We start from the raw sequence: 23491 nt of genomic DNA, 5'->3' as shown, positions 1-23491 counted from the left end.
ATAGTTTAACAGGGGGTGGGAGGACTGAAATAAACTGATGAAGGCTTTCTAAAGACAGGATAGAGGAGACGGTGCAACTTAGGAATGACTGAATATAAAGGCCCTTAAATTCAAGGTTTATTCTGTAACTTTCAGTATAAAATTCAGTTTCTGTGTAAAGAAGTAAAATGTTTCTGATATTTTTGTTGTATGTATCGGTTTTTGGTGGCATTTCAGTGTATAAACTCTGAATTATATTAGACTTTTGTTTCATTTTTAAGTACAGTTGTGGGACTTTATTGGCAACTGAAGGATAAACATTAGAGGAATTCTGTAAATATCTCAAAACCAATATTAAAATTCAAGAAACTCAAAGAACATTTCAGTTGCAGGCATAGCTAGGATACCTGGGCAACCTTAACTGTGACATCTAACAAGATAATGCAAGTGCTATTCCGTGCAGGAATGGTGGTAAAGACTGAGTCAAAGTTTGTTAAATGAGATGAGCATTACCAGTGGCCTTTATTAGTATAAATGTAAGTAACAGCTAAACTGGTTTTTGCATCAACATAGTAGCAGCCAGATCTTTGGTATTTAAAAGCTCATGCGTGCATGTGTACACACCTTTGTGCACACATACAAACACAAACAAAACAGCCTCCCCTTTAAACACCCCCACCACCTCCTGAAAAAAAGAGTCCAAAAACATGCTTGTAAGGCCACTTGGAACTCTTTATGTATGGGTTTTTTTGATATATGAATGTAAACACAGGAAGATGGGTATTATTTGGAGGGAAAACATTTGTGAACAAAGCCCAACCGCAGGAGAAACAATAGTCCATTTTTTGGCTGTACTTTAAGAAAACATTTCCTATTTTTTCCTGAACTTATTATGAATCAAAGACTGTGTATATTCTTCTCATTCAAAATAATATCAAGTGTGACATTGAATCTCCTTCCCAGCTGGAATATCCGTGATGATTGTGAATTAACTGTGCCAAAAGTAATACTACTGGGGTAAGAAGCAGGCTGTGTTTTTCCTAGGAAATAGGTTGAAAAATAGTAATAAGCTTTGGATATGCAGAACCTTAAATATAAAATATAAAGGTAAATATAAAATGTACAATGACAGCTAATGCAGGAGGTTTTGGAAATGCATCTGTAAGTGGAAATTTTTAGTGGAAATGTAGACTGAGAGTAGTGTATTGCATTCCTTTTTACATCTTCACAAAGAGTAGGTAGTGGAAAGTATTCTTACCCATTCTGCCTGCATGGTGTGCTTCGTGTATGACTATCAGCCACTGAAGCCAGAAAACCTTTTAATATTGCATTTTGAAAGATAGACAGAAGGTCTTGCATTATTTACCAAATGCAGAAATTCTGTAACACAAAGCTGCAAAGTCTGCAGCTTTTACTAGAATCCGTTTGAGGAGAATATTTGATACAAGACCAGTACAGTGATGTGATGTCTGAGCGAGAATTTAAATGGGACCTAATTACGGTTTATAATCCTGAAGAAAAATGAGTCGACTCTTTAAATATATTGAGCTCTTTTAGAAAAATAAAGCATGTTAACAAGTGTAATTGGGATTCAGGACTGAGCCCAAAGTTGTGTTTTGTTGAGAAAGGAGCAGGGATACTAGACTTAGCGACCCAAACTGAGGTATAGTTGAGGATTCAGTCTGAGAAGAGTCTTTTCATGATGTCTTGCTCTTCTCCCCTGCCCAGTCTGTTCCTGACTGAAAGAAAATCAGATACAGATAACAGCAGTGTTTTAGGAGTAAGTGCACAGACTGTATGTAAATAAGCAGGATGTGCGTGACTCCCTTAACAGTTTCATGTGTTGGTGAATTCGCCAAGATCATAATATGGGACTGGCTCTTCAGCGCTCTGGGCAAAATCACGGGCCTCTGTTCTCATAAAGGCATTTTAGGGGTTGCATCAAAGTACTTTAAAAACTGTGTCGGATATACATATATATATGATGCATCATTCCATGAAGTGAAAAATCGCACATTTTGTATTGTGAAGAATCACAGAATTGTTGAGCTTGGAAGGAACCTCTGGAGATGATCTAGTCCAGCCCCTTGCTCCAGGAGAGTTCTCTTGTCTTTGAAATCCTTATCAATAAGTAAGCGTATTCACTCTTCTTCCCCCTGCTTTTTCCTGCTCAGATTTTTACTTTTTGTTCATATCTATTCTTTCCAGTCCATTGTGTGCCACATGGATGCCTTTGCTGGCAAGATGGAACAGGTAGGGTAGAATAGGAAATTACATCTATGGAGAGATGGCTTGTGCTTGCTAACTTGGCTGTTGAGCTATGCACTCAGCCAGCACTTTGGTCTCTCATTATGGAAGCCGCTGAACTGTAGAATCTTCCTTGAAAATTCATTTTCAACAGGAATGAAAGTGGTGTGCAAATCTGTGGAGTAAATCTTTTTCAAGGAAGTTTTAATGCCAAGAAATTGACTTGTGAGGTAGGACGTTGGCTTTGTGGTCCGCATGTATTGAGGGCAGTAGGGGCTGCGCTGGGATCCAGTTACTGCCGATACCTGGGCAGGTGCCGTTTATCTGTCTGGCCTGTGTCCCTCTGAGTCTGTGCTCCAAATGCCCAGCGGAATTTCACATGCAAATCTTGTATGCTGTATAGATGGTTTGAGCTACGCTTTGTGAGATAGATCTTATGATGCAGTTAATCACTTTGTAGAAATATGTATTATCTCTCAAAATCAGTCTGGTCCTGTAAGATTTGGGGAATAATAGGTAATTTAATGCATCACAGATGAAGCAGCTGCATATGGAGGAGAGTTATGTCATTGTTACAGTGAACCAGAGGGTAGAGGAAGAAAGAGGTCTATCTCCAGACAGATCAGTATTTACCTCTGAAGTGAATGCTTCTGTCAAGAGTTCAGCCTTTGCGTCCAGATGCTGGTTGGAGGCTTCAGTGCTGTAGCATGTGGTGTCTGAACTAACTCGGTACCACCACAAGGCTGTGTGAAGAGAGAGGAAGCAACAGGCAGAGATGATTTGTGGGAATGGTAGCGTTGAGAAGCAGTCAATTAAACACAGTGCCACAGTGTTCAAAGCTGAGGGTTTTGTCCACAAAATAATCAGAATGGTGGTTTGAATTGCCTTTGGAAGGGTTGTTTTGAAGTAGGACTGGATGGATGCAACAACCTTATTGTTGCTTAAGAGTGCTTATTGCCTCTTGGAATTGTAATTGGGCTTCATGCTTGCGGTATATTACTGCATTTAGTTGCACAGGTTTTTTCAGAGTGGTAGTCTCCTGTAGAAAGCCCACTACTCACAGAGCAGCGAGTTCATAACCTGGGGCAGCAGCCAGCTGTGCAGCACCGTCTCCTGCTCTGAACAGTTAGTCCTGTTTCTATTTTCCATGCCTTTCCCAAATGGCTTGAAATAAGTGCAAAGATATGAAACGAAATGGAGACAGCAGCAAAGTGAACTCTCTTTTTATGTCTTAAACAATTTTCTGTGATTGGGAGAAAATGGTTGTATACGTTCAGTTAGCTAACACATAAGCTACTATCTTATTTCCTTTGCTGTAAGTTTTATATGACACAAGTGATGTAGTTTGGAAAGGTGTAATATTTTTACAAAGACAGCAATAGCAGCAAAGCTTCTGATGGAGACCTAGGCAAAAAAGAGCTTGCTTTTTCCTTTTCAGTTAAACTGAGATTAATCTTTCAAAATATATTAAATCTAAAGACAAATGTGAAACACCCCCTCCCCACCCCCCCCTTTAATGGAACTACACTTTTTCTTCATTCTAACTGCTCTTGGACGTATATCTGAAATTCTTCTTGTTCATGGTAATTGAAACAAATAGGGTTTTTTAATAGTTAAAGTTACCTGGCATTTCCCACTGTTTAGACATGAATGATTCATGCATTTGGCATGTTTTAAATTTTTATCCTTTTTTATTCTTTTATCTATAAAATCATAGAAAACCTGGCTGCATTGTTCTTCAGAGTGATTTTACTTTATTTTGCCCATATTAAGAATTTAATTGTATCGAAAGTGTTTTCCCACCTTTCCTTAGAGAAGATACTTTAGACACAGTTTGTCTGGATGTAGAATTTGTCTTTGGTTATCTTTGAAACCTACCCAAATTTATTGATGTTACAACCTTTTGAAAAATTTCCATTTGCATATTCTTAGTAGGTGCCTGGTGGTTTGGAAGTTAAACCATCTAAGACTTATCTGTCTGCAACAAGAATGTGCTCCATTGATCCCTCTAGGATCAATGCTTTAGGAATTGGACAGGACTTTGTTTGCAGGTGTTCTTCCTGGCAGCAAGTCAGTAAGTTAAAAATTTCCCCTGCTAGTGTGAAGGCAAGATGCAGCAGCTGATAGAAGTACAAAAAGCTAAAAGTTGCGCAACTTTAATTTAGTACTGTAGTCCATTATGTGAGACTGTAACAGTTCAAGTCTTTTCAGCATTAGAGTTTAAATTTTCATTTTATTATGTAACTAACCGTATCAGTATCTTACCAGACAAATATTTTTATTGTACTGTATTTTATTTTTTAAAATCATGGGCTTGCAAGTTTTCAGTCAGCTCTTTCTAGAGATGCTGGTAATGACAACCAGAGCTGACTAAAATACAGGTTTGACTGTGTTCCCATTAGGCTTAACTAGAAGTTACTCAGGAAATAAAGTAGAAGTAGTAGTTTTTTAACTTGTTAACTGAGACTTCTAGGCACTACTATGTAACTGAAAATAACATCAAAGCTAAAACAACTTAATAGAACTAGGTTCAGACTCTGCTGTATGGAATAGATAATAAAATACAGATAACCTGTAACTTCTGTCTTTAGCTTCTGAAAAGAGAAGAGTCATACTTTGGCAGTGGAGTAACTAGATTAATTTTTCCATCCTTGAATGAATGTGAGTAATGCAAGTTTCCATTTTGTACTCCTTTAAAACAAGTTCCAACACTTTTTGTTGAGGTACTGTATGTCTCAATAGCTAGACAGGCTCCGGCAGCTTGTCAAAGCTCCATAAGCTCTCTGCTTATGGCTTGCAGAAAGCAAGCTAGATTTTCATTTCTCCTTCCATTCAACAGGAGTCTCTTTCATGTCTGAAAATTGAAAACGCGTGTTTTTCAGTGTGGTGCATGGATGTGTGTGTGCCCTCTGGCACACCTGTTTCTAATTTCCTGACTTGAAAGCATCTCCCATCAAAAGAAGCAGAAAAACAATTTCTTTCTGACACGCTGCTTGGAGGCCCTTGCTTTGCAGAAGGCCTTCCTTTCGTTTGCCATCTTGGTTCCATTGGTAGAACATTATAAGATGCAGAGCACGCATTGTATGGGATGTTCAGCTTACATTGTGCTGGGTTCTTTCCCCTCTTCTTGTGGTTATTTAGAGCATTGGAAATCTACTTGAGAAATCACTATGCTGAAGAAAACCTAGTAAATTAATCCTTAGTTTCTTGCATGAAGCTCAAATTAAGATCCCAAGTCAATAGCAACTTAAGGTTTGTATAACCTGTGAATTAAGGTAGAGTATTAGTTACTGTTTGGTACAGAAGGTTAGATTAAAATTTAAATATTATCGCTCAGATTTCTTAACTTTTCTTCAAATAGTATGCAGTGGCTGAAAATTAAAGACGTTAACAATCTTTTAAAAAGAAAATAAAACCCAAGCCCACAAAAAAAACCCCTTGTAACTTGTTTGTAGTGGAAGCTGTGCATAAGCTAACCAGCAAATTACTACAGAATAGAGCTATTAACTATTAAAGATCACTTAGGAAGGAAAAATACAAAATTGCTCTAGCTTAAATGTTACTGGCTTGTTTGTTTTCTCAGTTCAGCAACTGACACTTTCACAAACAGCATCTGGATTGTCTCTGTAGCTACCATGCTGCAGTATGTACCTGGCCGGTGGTATGCTGTTGAATTGCATTGGTTTCATTTACTGACAAACTAAACAGAACAAAATGTTCAAAAAGACTTAGAGGTTAAAAATCATTGTATGCATACAGATGAACTGCTTGAAATGCAGATTGGGCCTAGCTCTACAGCATAATGGCTGGTGCTTCATATGCTCATAAAACTTGCCTTGGCTAAGCTTCGTTCATTACTGATGTGATAGGTGTATGCAGAAAGCACTAAAAGGATGAATTGGTGTATGTACTTCTGTGTAACTGTATGGACTATAATGAAAAATTCTTAACTCTTTAAATAGGTCAGTAAGATCTACAGTTCACATTTATACCTGTTAAGGTATGCAACTGTGATACATTTCTTCCCATGTGCATATATTGACATTCAGGTGCCACGGAGTTGCTTTCTAGAGTTTCTGTCCACTAATGGCATTATGAATGACAGTGCAAAAATTAATATCTTTTGTCAGCATAGTAACAGGATTCCATGATCGGTTCCTGTCTCTCATTCCTCTGCAAAAAGCATGTATCTCACTTGTTGTACAGCACTGTGCAATGTTAACAGGTACTTTTGGTTTGGCTGATCTGATTCACTAATCAATATCTGGTGTGTGGAGTGCAGGGACAACCATCTTGCTGTGCTCCAAGCTCAAAAAAATGCCTGGAGGGGGCTTTGTACTTTTCTGTGCTATTTTTTGCTGAAATGGTAACTTCAGAGGACTGCTGATACATAAATAACTGTTAAATTATAATAGGATAACAGAAGCAAAAGAGGCTATTAAAAAAAAAAAGAGGTTGTAGATTCCCAGATTGTTCTTGTGGGGTTCTTGTAGGAATCAGTGAGGAGTGTCTGAATAGGAAAAGAGCTATTCTTTTCGGAAATTACACATTTAAATACCTACAGAAGAGGGAAGTCATATTTTACTGTTGGTCAGCTTTGCACTTTGAAAGAAACACTGTGTTAGAAGCTGTACTGTGGCGTGATCCAAGAATATATGTGTCTCTGAAAATCAGTTGTGATGCTTTCTGTATGATCATCAGGGGTTTTCTGTACGATCTCCAAGTGGTTTTCAAGCAGGGTTAGAAGCTTGTGGTTGAAGACGGTTTTTTTGTGAGGTTTGGTTGTGGGGTTTTTGTTTGGTTGTTTTGGGGTTTGGGGGGGAGGGAGTTGGATTGTTGTTGGGTTTTTTTTAGATTCTGGTTCTCGCCAAGCTTGTTGCTTTGAGAGCAAAATAAATGTGTTATGACTGTCAAGTGTTATCCTTCTTTGCTTCTCTTGTCATAGGAGCCTGTTGCTACCAGATATCCCTGAAGCTTTTAGCAATCTGTTGGGTTTTTTAAAAAACTTCTTGCCTCTTACCTAGGAGGCTAGAAACTTTCATCGAAGTATCTGTCTTTGCATGTTAGAATCATAGAATGGTTTGGGTTGGAAGGGACCTTAAAGATCACCTAGTTCCACCCCCCCTGCCACAGGCAGGGACACCTTCCACCAGCCCAGGCTGCTCCAAGCCCCATCCAGCCTGGCCTTCAGGGATGGGGCAGCCACAGCTTCTCCGGGAAACCTGTGCTGGTGCCTCGCCACCCTCACAGTACAGAATTTCTTCCTAACATCTAATATAACCCTACCCTCTTTCAGCTTAAAGCCGTTCCCCCTTGTCCTATCGCTTACAGGCCCTTATAAAAAGTCCCTCTCCGCTTTCCTGCAGGCCCCTTCAGGTACTGGAAGCTGCTCTAAGGTCTGCGCGGAGCCTTCTCCAGGCTGAACCACCCCAGCTCTCTCAGCCTGTCTTCAGAGGAGAGGTGCTCCAGCCTGCTGATCATCCTCATGGCTTCCTCTGGACTGGCTCCAGGTCCATGTCCTTATGTTAGGGGCTCCAGAGCTGAATTCAGTACTCACAAATGCTGAGTAGATGGGCAGAATCACCTCCCTCAACCTTGCTGGTCATGCTTCTTTTGATGCAGCCCAGGATATGGTTGGCTTTCCAGGCTGCAGGTGCACATCGCCACATCATGTTGAGCTTGTTGTCCACCAGCACCCCCAAAGCTCACAATCCATTCTCCGCTCAGCTTGTGTTTGTGCTTGTGATTGCCCCCCCACCTCCGCCATATGCACTTGGCCTTGCTGAACTTCACGAGGTTTGCACGGGCCCACCTCTCAAGGCTGTGAAGGTCCCTCTGGATGGCATCCCTTCCCTCCAGTGTGTTAACTGAACCACACGGCTTGGTGTCATCAGCACCCTTGATCCCACTGCCCACGTCACTGACAAAGACATGAAACAGCACCAGTCCCAATACTGACCCCTGAGGAATGACACCCATCACTGGTCTCCACTCAGACATCAAGCCATTGACCACAACTCTTTGAGTGCGACCACCCAGCCAGTTCCTTATCTACCCAGTGGTCCATCCATGTGTCAAATCCATGTCTGCAATTTAGAGACAAGGACTTTGTGTGGCACAGTGTCAAATGCTTTGCAGAAGTTCAGGTAGATGACACCAGTTGCCTCTCCCTCCACCAGCACTGTAACCCCATTGTTAAAGGCCACCAAATCTGTCAGGCACATTTCATCAAAATAGACTATACATTTCCTTTAGAAACACTGTTCACTTTGCCAGTAGTGATCCTATAGGAGGGCAGTTAATTGTACTTGCCCCTACAGATGTGGACATCGCTAATGCCAGCAGCAGTGGTTTTGTCAGTGGAGTATTTATAAATAGGCAACCTGGTGTTTGCACAATTTTACTGTGTTAGGAAAAGAATTTGTTTACTATATGAAACAGTTATTTCAGTGAGAAGTACTAATTTAACCCAGTAAATTTTTCCAGATAGTCATCTCCATTTGAGTCACTTCTGTGTGAAGGGTTATGGAAGCTTTGGTCTGTCATTGCAAAGTGTTTGTCTCTGAGATATAATGAGCTTCAGGTTACCAAAGAAGTCATCATTTTAACTGGGAAAGGATAATAAAATGATTTAAACTCTGTTTACAGCAAAGTTATTGAAACAAGTATATTTGAGACTTTAATGTAGAATTGAAAAAATCTTGTTAAGAGTCCCTGTTGGCTTGGTTTTAGTGTTATTCGGTGAAAAAGCCGCAAGTATACTAAGATATCCAGTTAAATTTAGTATAATGTGAAATAGTTAAGCAAATGAACCAGATTTACATTTTCATCAGCTTATGTGCATGATTTGGTAATGTGTTGAAGTTGATTTGACTGTAGTTGCTGTCTTGGGTCATGTTAATACAACTTTTTCAGAAGTTGACTAATGGTGGCGGTTAGGTTACAGGAGAATGGAACTATAAATTTGAAGCCACAGGTTTATAGTGTAAGTTATAAATCAAGTTTCGATTACTGTAATTCTGTATACATTCATTTTGTGTCTAGCCCTAGTATTATCTACAGCGATTTTCCAGTTTGACACTGTAGAGACGTGTAGGTCTGCTAAGGCTGAAAGGCAGCTCACACTCTGGTATTTGGTTCTAACTTGAGATAATAGGAAGGGCAATTCTATTGGAATAATGAGGGTAATTCTTTTTCTCAGCATTTATCTGGTCAAAGTATGTGAAACGCTGCTTAGTTATTTTTCTTACTCAAAAATAGATGTTCCTACATCAAAAACTTCAGTAACCAATTTTTCTTTTCAAAATGGGGAGATTATTTTCCTTAGTTATCTGTCCCTGCAGATTGCTGGCATGTGATGTGCTGAAAGATTTTTACGTACACTGCCAGCAGCAGTCTGTTAAGCTTGCTGTCTTATAGGTTGACATAAATATGACAAAAAGGAATGACTTTTGTCTGTGGGGATGTAGAGATGTGTGATGTGTTAGAATTGCAAGGCTGCTTTCCTTGTGGTTGATCCTGGATCACGTCAGTGAGCTGCAGCTGTTCTTAGCCCATATTAAGTTTTCTCTCACTCTCTTTTTTTTTTTTTTTTTTTTTTTTCTTTGTAGCAGACTTGATGTTATGGGAACTCTTCAATAAAGTCATTCTCTTGGGGGGGAAATAACATTATACATCATGCTAAAAAATGGCTATTGTCTTTTTGATGCCAATTTAAGAATTACTTAAAAATGGTGAAGTACTAACATCTGGTTTTGTTACTAGATGCATAGGAGATGCGTAGGCTCACTCTGATTTTTGTGTCTCATTTGCTTGATCCACATTCTAATTCCCATGCTTCTTGTCTCGCATAGGGTATGAATGTTGTATTTAAAGGCGTTAACAGGTTCTTTTCAAGAAAAAAGTCAACTTGCTAGGTTTTTGCTGAAGCATATGCTTATTTAGTTTTGTTCTTTACAGAAAAACTTAGTCATGATTGAATTTTCTTAGTTTAAAAAAAATGATAGCTATGTTATGATCTATGGGTAAAATGTATCTTGTGGTTTTTGCGTGTTCTTCATACATTACTTTGTCCGGAATAAATACTAGATAACTCTCAGTTTTATTGTGGAGAAAAGCTTTCGAGCATGGAAGTAATGAGGCTATGAATGGACAGACCCTCCTATAAGCAGCAGCTGAGGACACTGTATTGTGTGAGCCTCTTGAAGATAATATCCTAACTGGGACACTTTTCTCAATAACTCAAGAGCTTGACAGTCTCAATGAAAACACTTTTTTTTTCCCCCCCTGTGCTCTCAAGAACTGCCTCCCTTTGCTGTGTAATTATTGTAGTATTTGAGCTCTTGCATTTTCCTCAAAATCTATAACTGTTTTTTACTCAATCTGTTTGCCATACAAAGAATTTTTGGTCTTTCTGTTGTGCCAATTGTATGTAGATTCAATGCCAAAGTACCCCAGAGTCAAACAATTCAGTTTAACCAAACTGTATGAATCAGGAGACCCTGCCCATTTGTAGGTGTAACTTTGATTATTGAATGTAGCAAGAATTTTGGGACACGAGTATACAGTTTTTGTGCAGTCTGGTCCCTGAGCTTATTCTCTGACATCTAATGCATCCATAATGCTCCATAGGTGGGTTTTTCTTTTGTTGTTGTTGCTTTGTTTTTAATCTTGGAAATGGGAGGTAAGGACTTTTTTTTTTTTTTCTCCCCTCCCCCCTGCCCTGTTCTGTGTTAGCAGTCTTTGAAGAACAGTGTTTGTAAACTCACTTTGCCTTTAAGGGGAAGGGTGTAATTGTGTGACAAGTAACCAGAAAGAGAGATTCTTGGAGCAGGTTGCCATGTTAATTAGAGCTTAAAAATGGTGGGCAGAATGAGAAGCCAGTCTGTGAGTAGCTCAGAGATGCAGCACTAGACCTGCTGGGGTGCGTTTGTGCAACGTTGTGCCCAAACCAGTCGGTGCTCTAAACTCAGCATTTTGGGAAGCACAGCAGCGAGGCACTCAGCAGAGGCACTGGAGCCAGTTTGGGTTGGGTTTATTTATTAGTTCATTCTTTGTGCCAGATCTAGGCTGGCTTCAGCCAGAATCGCTCAGTTTTCTCTGTTCTGGGCTCGTAAGTGCTTCCAGTAAAAGTGAGTGTTATCCGTGGAGACTGAGCTGCCTTTGAAGCCAACTTAGGTCTGGTGTCTTACCAGCTCCGGCGCTCTGCCACGTGAAAGCAGCTAGATTGTTTCCAGCCATAAATTGTTTCTGGAAGGTGCGTAGGTGTATTTATGTAGTTCTGCACCTGAGCTAACAAGTCCAGCTGGATTATAATAGATTTTTCTTTTATGGAGCCAGCACAGTGCTTGTGTCTTGTCATGGTTAATGAAAAATTTGCTAGAAAAATGTATAGATAATTGGGAATTTACTATATTAGCCTTTTCTCTATATATTCTGGTGTCTAATGCAGTTTTAGGCCCTGATACACTGAAGTTAAAAGTCTGATCAAAATGTAATCACCTAACATAAGTAATTTGAAATCATTGTCATATTACAGCTGTAAATTAGTCATGGTTTTCCTTTTTTTCCTACTGGGTAGCACATTTCAGCTAAACTGGCGCTTGGTTAGACCTCTTCTAGCTGCTTCATTTGCATCCTTGCCATTGGGGAAAAATGTCAGGAATGGGAGGCACAGTAGTAGAACGACTTCTGTATATATGCAGAAGGTATCCCCAGTGTGCTTCCCTGTCCATGAAAATGTTGATCCAGTAAACATGCACTGTGCCATTTGACCACAGTTGTCAGTCCCAAAGCACAGAACAGGAATGCAAAAGAATGTGAGAGAAAAACAACAGGGTGAAAGTGTTCCTACAAAGTAAGAGTAGCACCTGTTTGCCTTCGTCATCAAGAGTTTTCAGGGGATAGCTACAGAAAGCACTAAGGCAATAAGTGGTTGTTTGCTGGAGCTTTTTAGTGTCTTAGTGACAAACCTTTACAAGTTACAGGAATTTTTATCAGGAGTCCAGTGAGCAGTCACCCTGTCAAAAAAGCATAGGTAAAGTCACATATTCCTTTATTGACAAGAGGCTAAATCAGATGGACTGCATAGAAGATTACATCATGCAAGGGGGTTACTGTGGCATTCGCTAAAGATGTTCTTGGTTTGAAGAGAGCTGCATCCAAGGATCACTTCTGTGAGAATGATTAGTCAGTGGATTCTTTGAGAGAGAGGATTGCATGCAGGATCTGGAAAAAGATGACAAGTTGGAGATGCTCTCGCTGTTTCTTCTCACTGTTTCTGCTTTTTCTTGCTTCTTGCCGTAGTTCACCTTTTTTGGTTTATGACTTCGTACAGTAGAGATTTCAGGAAAGTTGTGAGAAAAACTGCTGACATCAGTTGAATTTTCATGTGACTCAGCGTCACTCTCTTTAAAAATAAAAAAATATTGCAGAAGCCTGTCAGAGGGTTTTTTTTTTAATTATTATTTGGCCATGATGATATAAAATAATGACAGAGTTTCTTCATAATGATACCTATATTTTGACTATTTCCAATCTTAATATTTCTTTAGGTTGTGGTGAGCACCTTGTCCGAACCATACTGGCCAGAGAATGTTCATGTGCTTTGCAAACGGAAGATGCCCACCAAGCTCTCCTAGAGACTATGCAAAACAAGTTTATTGGTAAGAATATGGTGCTCATTGCCTAAACATTGCATAATGTTGTTTAAAATGCAATTAACCCTATTAAATAAAATCAAGATACTTACTTTTGTTTAAGCCTTAAGTTGCAGTTGGCTTCAAATGTAGTGTTGTGTTACATCTAAAAAATGTTAAATCAAAATACAGAAGAATATTTTAGGAAATCTAAGGGAAAAGCCTTGGAAATACCTCAATTGTTATGTGAGTCATAGAATACCCAAAGAGGTTTGAGGAAAGAATTTCCTGCCTGAATCACTGGCTGTGGTGTACAATTGCATATTTTAGATTTGGTGGTTTAGGAGCATTAATAAAAATTAGTCATCATGTTAACCCTTTTAAATATAAGAGACCTCAAAACCACTGCATGTTCTAATTAAATTCTTTGGACAGACAGATTCTGGTTTGCTGTCTACATGATGAAATTAATTTCTTGAAAAAGTAAAGTAGATATCCTTCCAGAGTATTGTAAAGTAAAAACCTGATATGAGAGGATTACACACGACTACATATACATGTTTAATTTCTTGTGAATATAGGTCTTGTTTTATTTCTTCAAGTGATAAGAAAATACAAATGTGGAATTTTAAAGTATCTGTATAAGCTTTAACTTCAGAAGATAGCATAGATTCCAGTGAGACATGCACTGTCTTTATAGCCCTTAAAATTTTTGAATCCAGAGACAAGTTTGACCTTCCAAATTTCTTGTGGGCAGCATAACACTTCTTGTACACTGTGTTGCCAGAGTTCATTTTTAGGGTGTTTTAATTCGAACTGAGAGAGGGGCATATGCATACGATTTTGGGACCCAGGAACCATTGCCCTTGGTCTTGGCAAGCAGTGCATTGCAATTTTTTTATTTCTTTTTATAATGTTGAACCCGTATTAAACTCTGCTTCTGACAACATGATGTTTGACTGTTTGAGGTGAAGTCACCTTTGCATTGGAAGGCAGCACTTGATAGTCTGCTACTGTACTGCTGTCATTTCTAGGTGCTGTAAGAGCGCACGGCAAAGTAATCCCGGTGTGTTCCCTAAGGGGATTATAATCCAAGCAGCACAAATGTAACTTTGTATTTAATCACATATTCCAGTGCACAGTGGCACAAAATTAGGGATTTATTTACCCAAGAGAATCCTTTAAGAAGGATGTTTGTGATAGCTTCGCTAATTGGAAACACTACTGTCAAGGTGTTAGATGGAAGTGACCTAACTTCAGGAAAGTCAGATCTTTAGTCCATACTCTCAAAATTGTAGTGCTGTTTGTGGTAGGAGTACTAAAAGCAAACACAAATTGTACATATCCTTATGCAATTTCGTGTTAGTGCACGCACACGCACAAAATAGAAAGTTACTGCCAAAGTGATTCATAGAAACTGGCTAATAAAAGACAGAAAGATCAGGAACTTCTTAGCTGAGTTATCTTCTTTAAGTTTTCTGGGTTTTCTTTTTTCTTCTTGGTACCTGTTAGCAAAACTGCAATTCTTCTCTTGCTGTTTAGTCCAAATGCATTTTGCCACCAGTTTGCAGAGCAGATGTTTTTATTTTAAATGTTAACTACTATGTGATATAACCTTTATCCTTTACTAAAAATGTGAACGTGTTTGTGTTGGACTTCCGGACGTATTGAATATTGCTGAAGTTTTTGTTATACCTGAAACTATTAGTTGCAGAGAAGGAGGAGCTGCACAGGCAGAGATACCAGGCTAACAGTGTGATGTCATATAGCCTTGGGAAAACAGACTAAGCCGAACAAAACAAGGGAGAGTGAAAAGAATGAGAGACAGTATCAAATTAGTGCTTTTAATGATAGAAAAATTAGGAAGATGGTTTAGAATTCCTTTTCAAAGTTTCATGTTTTAGTTAGGGATAGATCTGTCTTGTATTTTCAGAAGCTTATCACTGCAAGTTTTAGTTGCCTGACATGAGGTATGTGTATTATCTTCTCAGTTGTACTTTGGGGTAGTGCTGAGGGGGGGGTGGGGGGGGGTGGAGAAAGATACAGCTGCCTTTTTTAATTTTTTTTTTTTTCTGTAGGTTAAGTGTTTAGATTCTTTGTTTTGATTAGAAAGCATAAAATCTAGTTTGCCCTCAGCTGTCATATGGGTGAAGACTGGTTGAAGAAAACCTCTAAGTCCAGATACATCTTGCTGTTTACATGTGGTGTAGTACTAAGTTTGCAGCCAGTAGTGTTATTCTGGGGGATCTTTGCAATTCTGAAGTTGGAATGCAAGGTTATATCTTGCTAATATAGTGCAACAATTGAAAACATGCATTGCACTGAAAACAATAGGCTTGTGCTAAATAGGGTTTTGTCCTGTGAATTTTCATAGATGATATGCTAATTGATATCTCAGGATGTATGGTATGATGCAGGATTTCTTACTGTTGTGAAATAATAAAATAGACTAATAGACTATTTGCTGATGGCATGGTTTTTTTCCGTGCTAGGCTTTCTTAATTTGAAGTCTTGTCAAACTTTCACCAGAATTATAATGGACCAAGGCCAGAAAAAAAAAAAAAGAAAAAAAAAAAAAGGCAAAAAGCTTTAACAAAGCAGAGCTAGAATGTTTTGTCAGAAGTCAAAATGTGTGTTACTTGTATTGGAGGGATGAACAGCTGATTTTGGCAGTTGCCATCAGATTGGTGCTTCCTGTTTACAGAACTCTCCAAGTTTCTGCAGAGCCCTGGGAATCCTTCCAGCTAGGGAATGCCTGGCTTAGACAGTGAGTGCTGTTTAAACAGCAGGTGATGAGCAAACTAATGGCAGATGTGCTTCTCTCATCATATCTTAGAGCCAGCTTACTATGGATAATGTACAATTGATGGCTGAGTTGAGGGTGAGAGAAATTAAGTTTAGATATTTTTGTAAATTGTATAGGCTTGCTATCTTTAGTTGAAGAGCACTGAAGGTTTGGTCTGCAGTTGAAGAATGGTGTTCTGTAAACACAAATACCTTCCAAACAGAAGAACAGAGGATTTTGTTACTCATCATTCCTTTCAAACATGGCCAAGTTTGTGGAATGTAGACTTAGAATAAATGTTTGTGTCATCTCACTGGCGGGAAATCTGGGGTTTTAACAATGGCAATGTTATGAATTGTACTTTAAAGCTTCTTATAAAGTATTAGAAAATAATGAGCTGAAAGACATAGTTGGAATCTGATATTTAGTCTTTCCTTAAGTAGAAATATGTTTGTCTATTCTTGTATTTTTAAGTTCTGCTTCAGTTCAAAAATGAGCAACATCTGCAGAAAGGTAATAGCAGAAGGATAACGCCGACACTTTCTCTTTTAGAAATTTTGTGTCAAATATAACTCTTGGGAGCAGGAGTTTGAACAGTTAGGAATCACAGAATATGAATTTCCCAATTATGAGATCCCCTTATTCTTAAAGAGTTATGAGACTGCTAGTATCATTGCACAGCGTTATTGTTACTTTATGTTTTGGTGCTGCATCACTCCAAGCTTTGTAGTATCCTTTGTGGTTTTGTAACAGAGCAAGCATGCTGTGGAAGCATTATTATATCTTCTCTATGACATGAGAAGAGAATGGAGTGATCCTGAAGTCTCATATAACCTGTATTATCCCCTGCAAGTTTGTGATTTCACAGGTTTGTATTCGATGGTAGACAGATTTGAGTAGGCCCCTTCGTTACCTGTGCCATAAAACCAGCTGAAAAACTAACACAATGTGGTGATGTTGTGAGGGTTTTTCTAGGTCCTGCCTGTGCTTCTCCTTGCCAAAAGCATTGGGATTTTATTGGACAGCAGTATCCTCAGTTATTTAATGTCTTAAAAACTTACCTGGAGAAGTTTGAAAGTACAGGTGCTTTTCCTTGCAGCCTCTTTAAAAACTCCAACCAGATGTTTTAACTTACCTTGAAATACAAAGATCTCTGGTTTCAGACAGCTTGCGCTTAAACATTTAACAAATAATGATGCGTGAAATTAAAAGCAGGCTTCATTTAGTGCTTATATATTCTTCTAATGTTTATTTAAATCGTTAGCTTGAAGTTTAATGGTATACATAGCAGAAGGAGAGTGGCAAACAGCTTCACTTTAAACATGTTCTGTACACAAGCTGACAAAGTCCAGTGGCGTAGGTGATGTATAGATTATTGACCTGAAAAAGTCTTAATTTCACTCACGTTGCAGCACAGGAAGGTTTAGGACTGTTTAGCTGTGCTCTGTTAAAGCTGGGGGATGCTAAAGCACTTAATTGGTTACACCACGCCACCGTCAGTGTTTAGACCCAAGTTCTGAAGACTTTGAAAGCTAATGTAAACAATGAAGCTGGTAATGGCTTCTCTACTATGGAAGAGTACGAATGTAAAACATCTGATGAACAGCTGGTTCGTCCTTCAGCTGGGCAAGTGTAAATAAAACACTTCTTTTACAGTTTACTATTGAATCTGTATGAGGATGAATCTGTCCAGTAGCTACAAATGAGAAAAAGACCACAGGATCAGAAATGAACAACTATCAATCACGTGCTCTGGAGGGAGCAATTTAATGTGCAGGAGACAGAAGAAAAAAATGTTCTTCACTTGTAGCTGTAATTCCTCCAGAGCAAGGCTGAGTGTTGAGGCCATTATTTGCCTTAACACTTGTGAAATCTGTATGTTCTATCCCTGGTCTGAGGTGAACCTGGGTCTTGCTGTTCAGTTATGGTTGCTTTTGCAGAACTTGATGGGATCAGTGAATGAGGAATTGCTATGAAGACCTGTTTGCGTATTTTTAAGAGACCATTACTGCAGATTAGTCACGTATGAAATACATAAATAAAAACTTGATAATGCTTTCTATATGTCAGATACCAATAGCAGAACAGTTGAGCTTTTAAGGAAGGGAATGTGTTTTCTAAAATATAATGTTGTGACTGGGAGAGGTCAGGATTAAAGCAAAACTATTGAAAGATATTTGTGTTTGCTTTTTTCTACCCCTTCTCTCTGGTATAGCCAGTCAGTACTAACATTGTTAGTTAATGCTGTAGTTGAAGTTTTGCTTCGGATATTTCATGCCAAATTCTTCACTGGTATGCCAGTGTAACAATGAGTTTCATGAGACTTAAAATGGTATTGAAAGCCCCAGGTTTTTGTAGTTTTGTCATTAGCAAGGTATTAGATCAAAGATTTGTCTAGCAATTCTATTGCAGTAGAAAAAATTATTTTTGGTTAGTAGGCATATTTTGATTTATTTTAACTAAATTTTTCATTGTACAGCAAGATCTATCATTCTTGTAAGTACAGAGAGGGCAAAAATGGTGTAGGAGTGGGGTAGCCAGATCACTTTTTCCTCCTAATGAGAAACTGTAATGACTTTAATATATGTGGCAATATTTTGGTTGCACCTTTTATCTTCCTGTTCAAAATACTTATTAGATATAATGTATATGAAAAATATACCATTACCTATATTGTTATTTTTTACAGGAGTCTGCACTATTATTTCTTTTTCTCAATGGCTTGGCTGTAATACAATTATTTTTAGAACATTAATGAAATATGTTCCTAACGGTTGAACTCATAGTGTTTTGAGAACACTCAAATTAATTCCTGTGTATGGTGCATGGGTTCTGTTTAGAAATACAGTATAATGCTAGTTTCGTACCATTATTTTTACAGATTTTAAGATGGATGCATAGCGTTCAGATGTCTAGAGTCTTGCTTAACGTAGACCTACTCATTTGCACTTGTATTGCTGTGTTAAAATACACTCTTCACCATAATTGTAGCCCTCAGTAGTAAGTCTGCGTATCCAGAAATATCTTTGTTTTAAAAAATATATTAATATATTTGAATCTTTCTTTTAACCTTTTTAAAAATTTCTTTAATTGGAAAATAAAATACATTCTGTGTTTTAAGGAATGTTCTGTTCAGTGTGTATTTAATTTGGCTTAGAGTCTGATATTTTTAAAAGTAGAGAAACAGTCTGTCTGAATTTACTGTTAAGTAGAATACTGTAATATTATTACTGTAGGCAGTTGTTTTTTTACTGCCACTATTTAGAGGTTAATTCCCCACAGCTCGGCCAATGCAGTGAATTGGAGGCACATACTGTATTGTTGCTGATTTTGCACTGAGATGGTTTAACTGAAATTGCTGGTGAAAGCAGCTGGAATGGATGAGGCTGTAGTCACACAGCTTGCTTCTGAGAGCTCTGTAAATGGCAACCTTCAGCAGAAGTGGGCAAACAGATGGCCCGTGGAAGTGGCATGGGTGAGAACACTGTGAACCACTGCAGGGGTTTTGCAGGTGACTGTGTTGGTGTCTTTATTTGCTGCTTGTGTCTGGAGGTGAGAAGGAGGGTTATGCTATTGTTTCAGACTTTTACTCCTTTCCAGAATAATGTTCGTTCTGCAGCTGATGATAAAATGGTGTAGAAGATTAAAAATTGGCTCTGCATTGTTCTTAACAACAACAACAAAAATAAAAATCTTCAGTAGCTCAGCTGGCAATACTAGTGATACTAAATCTCAGTAATTTCTTGTTGCTACTGTATTTTGGCTCAATCTCTATTCCTACACCTCCAAGCCATGGCTGACTGCAACAAGAAAGCCAACATTACCCCATGTTTTCATCATTGTGTTGTAGTATATTGGTCAAGGTGCTACAAATGAGGATAGCCTGTAGACTATGGGTTTTGATGTTGTGCACCACTGGGCAAATAACACTATGTTCTGTCTGTAGGAGAGGGATAATGTGTACCATCTTCTTTGCTTTGTTTGCATAACAGAAATTTTTAAGACATTTCCTGTTCTAATACTCTATTCAAATGACCCACTACAAGTCACTCGAAGCTGTTTTACTTGTCACTGCATCACCCCAGTACTACTGGTATGGTCGAGTCTTACAAAGTTGGTGCAGTAAGACCTGGTCTCATTTGGCTTAACCAGTATTTGTCCTTATTTCAAGGGCCCAACTTGTGTAATTTGTAAAGAAGTCAGCTTCTTGCTTATCTGATGTGTTTTATGAGTGGTGAAGTTAAAATTATATCATGGTTTTATCAGGCTTTTATTATGTGCAGTGCTATTAAATTAATCCTCTTCCAGAGTTTTCTAGTTGAAGTAACAGTAGAGTGGCAACGTTCTTCAGCAAATGCTGAACTAATACAGTCATTTTTCTGGCTTTTGAGTGTTTAGCATGGACTTCAAAGCCTTTGAATTTTATGGACTGGTAATAAAGCTTCCGTGGTGCTTAATCATTGAAGGAAGTGAGTTGGTTCAGAAAACAACTTTTTTTTTTAATGTATTTAAGGCAATGACAGCATGTTTAATGTCAGTAAATAAATATTCAAATTGTTAAAAGTTTGATCAGTAATGATGGCACATAGTTTACAAAAATACTGGGAAAATTAAGAAGTATGTGATTGGCTTATACACAGACTTTTCTTTCATCTACTCTTTCTTGAGTGGGGGAGAAAGAAAACCACTAAAAGTTATTAACCCAATGTAAGCATTTCTAGAACAAGACTTTAGTGGCATCAAGTCTATAATCAGCAGTTGCTGTCTTTTTTTACTCATGTTCAATCAGTGTTTTAGTATGGCCTTAAATACACTATCTGCTGGCTATGTTGTGCTGAAGTAGAACATTTTTAACCATGCTAATGAAAGAGGTTATTAGTGTTTTTCATTAGAACCTTAAAAGAACCTTTCACAGGCTGTAAAAGAGGAGGAGAAACACAGCTTATTAAAAAACAAAACAGGACTCTTTCTCTCTGTTTGCAATGACTTTTCACTACAGCATGGCTTATAGCATGAATAATTTATGCAAATTAGTATAAGATTAGGTCTGCAGACCAAGTTCAGGTTAAGACATTTTCTTTGAAGAACCTGAATTTCTGAAGAAAAGATTAAAGAATGCACGTCCCCTGTGAAGAAAACCTTTTTTTTTCTTTTTTTTTTTTGTTGTTTGTTTTTCATTTGCTTGCAGAAAACATACCACATACTTAGCTAGCACTTGCTTAATGTAGTGAAAGTATGAGAGTTATACATAGCATCTTGGAAAGCATGGACTAAAAGATTTTGATTTGGGTGGTAAAACTCTTTACAACTTTCCAAGTCTTGCATTTCTATTTTAACCAAACATATTTTCCTGTTTTGTCATCTATTATGTTATGAGTGTCTGGATTCCTGGTTCACAGGGATTTGGTTGCAGTTGATGAATAACACAGTAGATGTAATTGGTACCTAGTAAAAGTTCTTGTACAAGCAAGTGGCATTTAAAAAATAATATCTGTTTGTATTAGATCAAATTAGATATTGCTGTTTATTTAGCATACCACATTTATTGTTTTCCTGCAATATGGGCTTCAATTTTAATGACCACCTTGCATCACTTTTGAATGTGGCTGCTCTTATGTCAAGAAAACATGGTAAAGCTTTTAGTTTTCCTTACAGTGAAGCCTGAAGTTGGTTCTTACTGGGTTTTTGTTGTTGTTGTTACTTGCATTGAAGGAGTAATTTTAATCATATGAATAGCTGTGGGCAAGTTGAAGGAGGCTGATGAGTTGATCTGCTCTAAAGTTCTTGTGGCCAGCAAATCCTTTTACAGTGTCTGTACACTAGGCATAATATGCTAATTTATTTTTCAAAATCGTTGAAAATAAATACATGAAATGCCTATTGCAATTGTATGTTCAGCTTTAAATCACAGTGTATTGGAAGTGTTTGACTAGGGTCTCTTTGGGCTTAAGTGCTAGAACTTAGTTAATTTGATGGCTCGAGACTTTTTGAATTGTATGTAAATCATACCATTGTTTCCACATTGAAAACTAGAGGAATCTCATTTCAAATTACAAACTTTAAAACTTTTCCAGCTTCTGATAGAAGGCATTGTATATTGTATGTCTTAAATTAACAACAGAAAAGCCACTGTAAAAAGTAGGATGTGTTTTGGCTTTTCTGCTGATATTCATAAAACAGCAAGGAAAACAGTCTATAGCAGTTTGATGATGTCTCTGTACAAAGCACTTTAAATTAGGAAGAATGAATAGATTATAAAAGTGACCCAGATTTGCTTGATTTTTTTCGTATGTGGCCATCTTTATATTAATTATAGTACAGAAAGAACTAAATATTGCAACATGATTTTTTCAACCTGACACTCCACTTTTCATTAGTGTGTCTTCCTTGATCCACAAACAAATGGTTTTGCACTCACAAATGTAATTTATTTTTTTTTTATTCCATGTAGCTCTTTTTCTTTTTTTGATACTGGTAGTTTAGTAGAATACTATTCAGAAAGTTACTCATTAGAAATGTTAGAAAAAAATGCAACTGATGCTTTTGTAAAAGCACCGGGTGACCTGACAGTCTCTTCAACTCTTAGTGAAGAGATTAAAGGAGGAAGGCAAGAAAGTGAAATAAAGAAATACCCAAGAAACTATTCCTATGGTAAATAATTCTCCCCAACAATTTTTCCCAGGTTCACCTTTTCTAGCCAATGAAGATGGTGTACTTGGAGGTGTGATAGTTCTTCGGTCTTGCAGGTGTTCAGCAGAGCCTGAATCGTCACAGGGAAAGCCAACTTTACTGGGTAAGAAATCCTTATTCATTTTTACTTGAGCTAGGTGCTAACTCAAAGTGAAAGATGAAATAAAAATTGTCTGTGCACGTTTACCATTGTTAAAACTCCCAGACAAAACAAAAAGGAAGTGAAATTGTTCAAGATAATAAAACTCCAGGAAGTGAAATAGTAGTATAACCTTGTTTGTTCTCTAGAACTGTGGAAAAGGGCGTTCTTTCTGACTTGTTATTTCTAAGCAGAATTGTGATTCAGAGGGTTGTGTGGGATCTTTCTAAAACCATGGCAAAGAAATAACTGTTGCTTGTGGCAAGGCAGGGTATGTTACTCATAGAAAAAAATTGCATTTTTAGCTAAGGGTGATGCCTATGACTGTTTACTGCTTCTCAGTGATTTACATGCTGAAAATGCTGTCTAAAAAAGTTCTTTGTTCCTCCTTTTTGCAGGACAAAATGTGAAAAATTGGAGGATAAACTTGAAATTTGGAAGGGAGACTGTTTTATGGTTAGAATTTTTTTTTTTTATGCCCAGGAAAATGTGTTCAGAGAAGTCACAGTTAGTATTTGTATATGCAGACCACAAGAGTACTTGCTGTTTTTATTGAGAGCAGCAGAAAACTGTCCTTTGCCTCCATCAGTAGCTGACTGGTTAAAAAGGTTCTGAGCTTTACTGCCCTTAAGCCCTGTTTATGTCCTAGAAACAAGACCCTCATCTGTCTCGCTGCTTTACAGCGGAACGAGTGTATTGTAGTAAACTGTCTTGTGGTTTGTCTTAGAGGAACGGCTAGGAAGCTGAAAGCTGTACACTACTAGCAGAGGTGGGTGGAAATACAACCCAGAGACAGTAAAGCCCATGTTCCTCTTTGAAGGCCGGGGTTTGGGACTGGGGGCATATGAATTACTTCAGCATGACACTTGTACCAGCTCTTCCTGTGGTACTCCTCAGATGTGGGCATATGTGTCTGGTCATGCTATGTGCTTATGTATTGGGTCACATGAAGCTGTCTAATATATATTTATGTTAAGCTGCCAGAATTAAAGTTGTTTTCTTTCATATAATCCT

The 23491-nt window shown here is 38.0% G+C and overlaps 1 protein-coding gene across 4 annotated transcripts in view; it reads left to right on the top strand.

Moving 5' to 3' along the window:
* The window catches only part of TASP1 (taspase 1), an 87752-nt gene that overhangs the window by 46576 nt on the left and 17685 nt on the right, over window positions 1–23491 (top strand). For all 4 annotated transcript variants that reach the window (XM_055816287.1, XM_055816285.1, XM_055816286.1 and 1 more), the window contains 2 exons: window positions 12780–12890; window positions 22331–22441. In XM_055816287.1, coding sequence (XP_055672262.1) covers window positions 12780–12890; window positions 22331–22441 — 222 coding nt within the window. The remainder of the gene's footprint in view (window positions 1–12779; window positions 12891–22330; window positions 22442–23491) is intronic.

Source organism: Falco peregrinus, chromosome 11 (assembly GCF_023634155.1).
Source record: "Falco peregrinus isolate bFalPer1 chromosome 11, bFalPer1.pri, whole genome shotgun sequence".
Taxonomy (NCBI): Eukaryota; Metazoa; Chordata; class Aves; order Falconiformes; family Falconidae; genus Falco; species Falco peregrinus.
The sequence above is the reverse complement of the archived record's forward strand: the minus strand, read 5'-3'. Positions and strand labels throughout refer to the sequence as shown.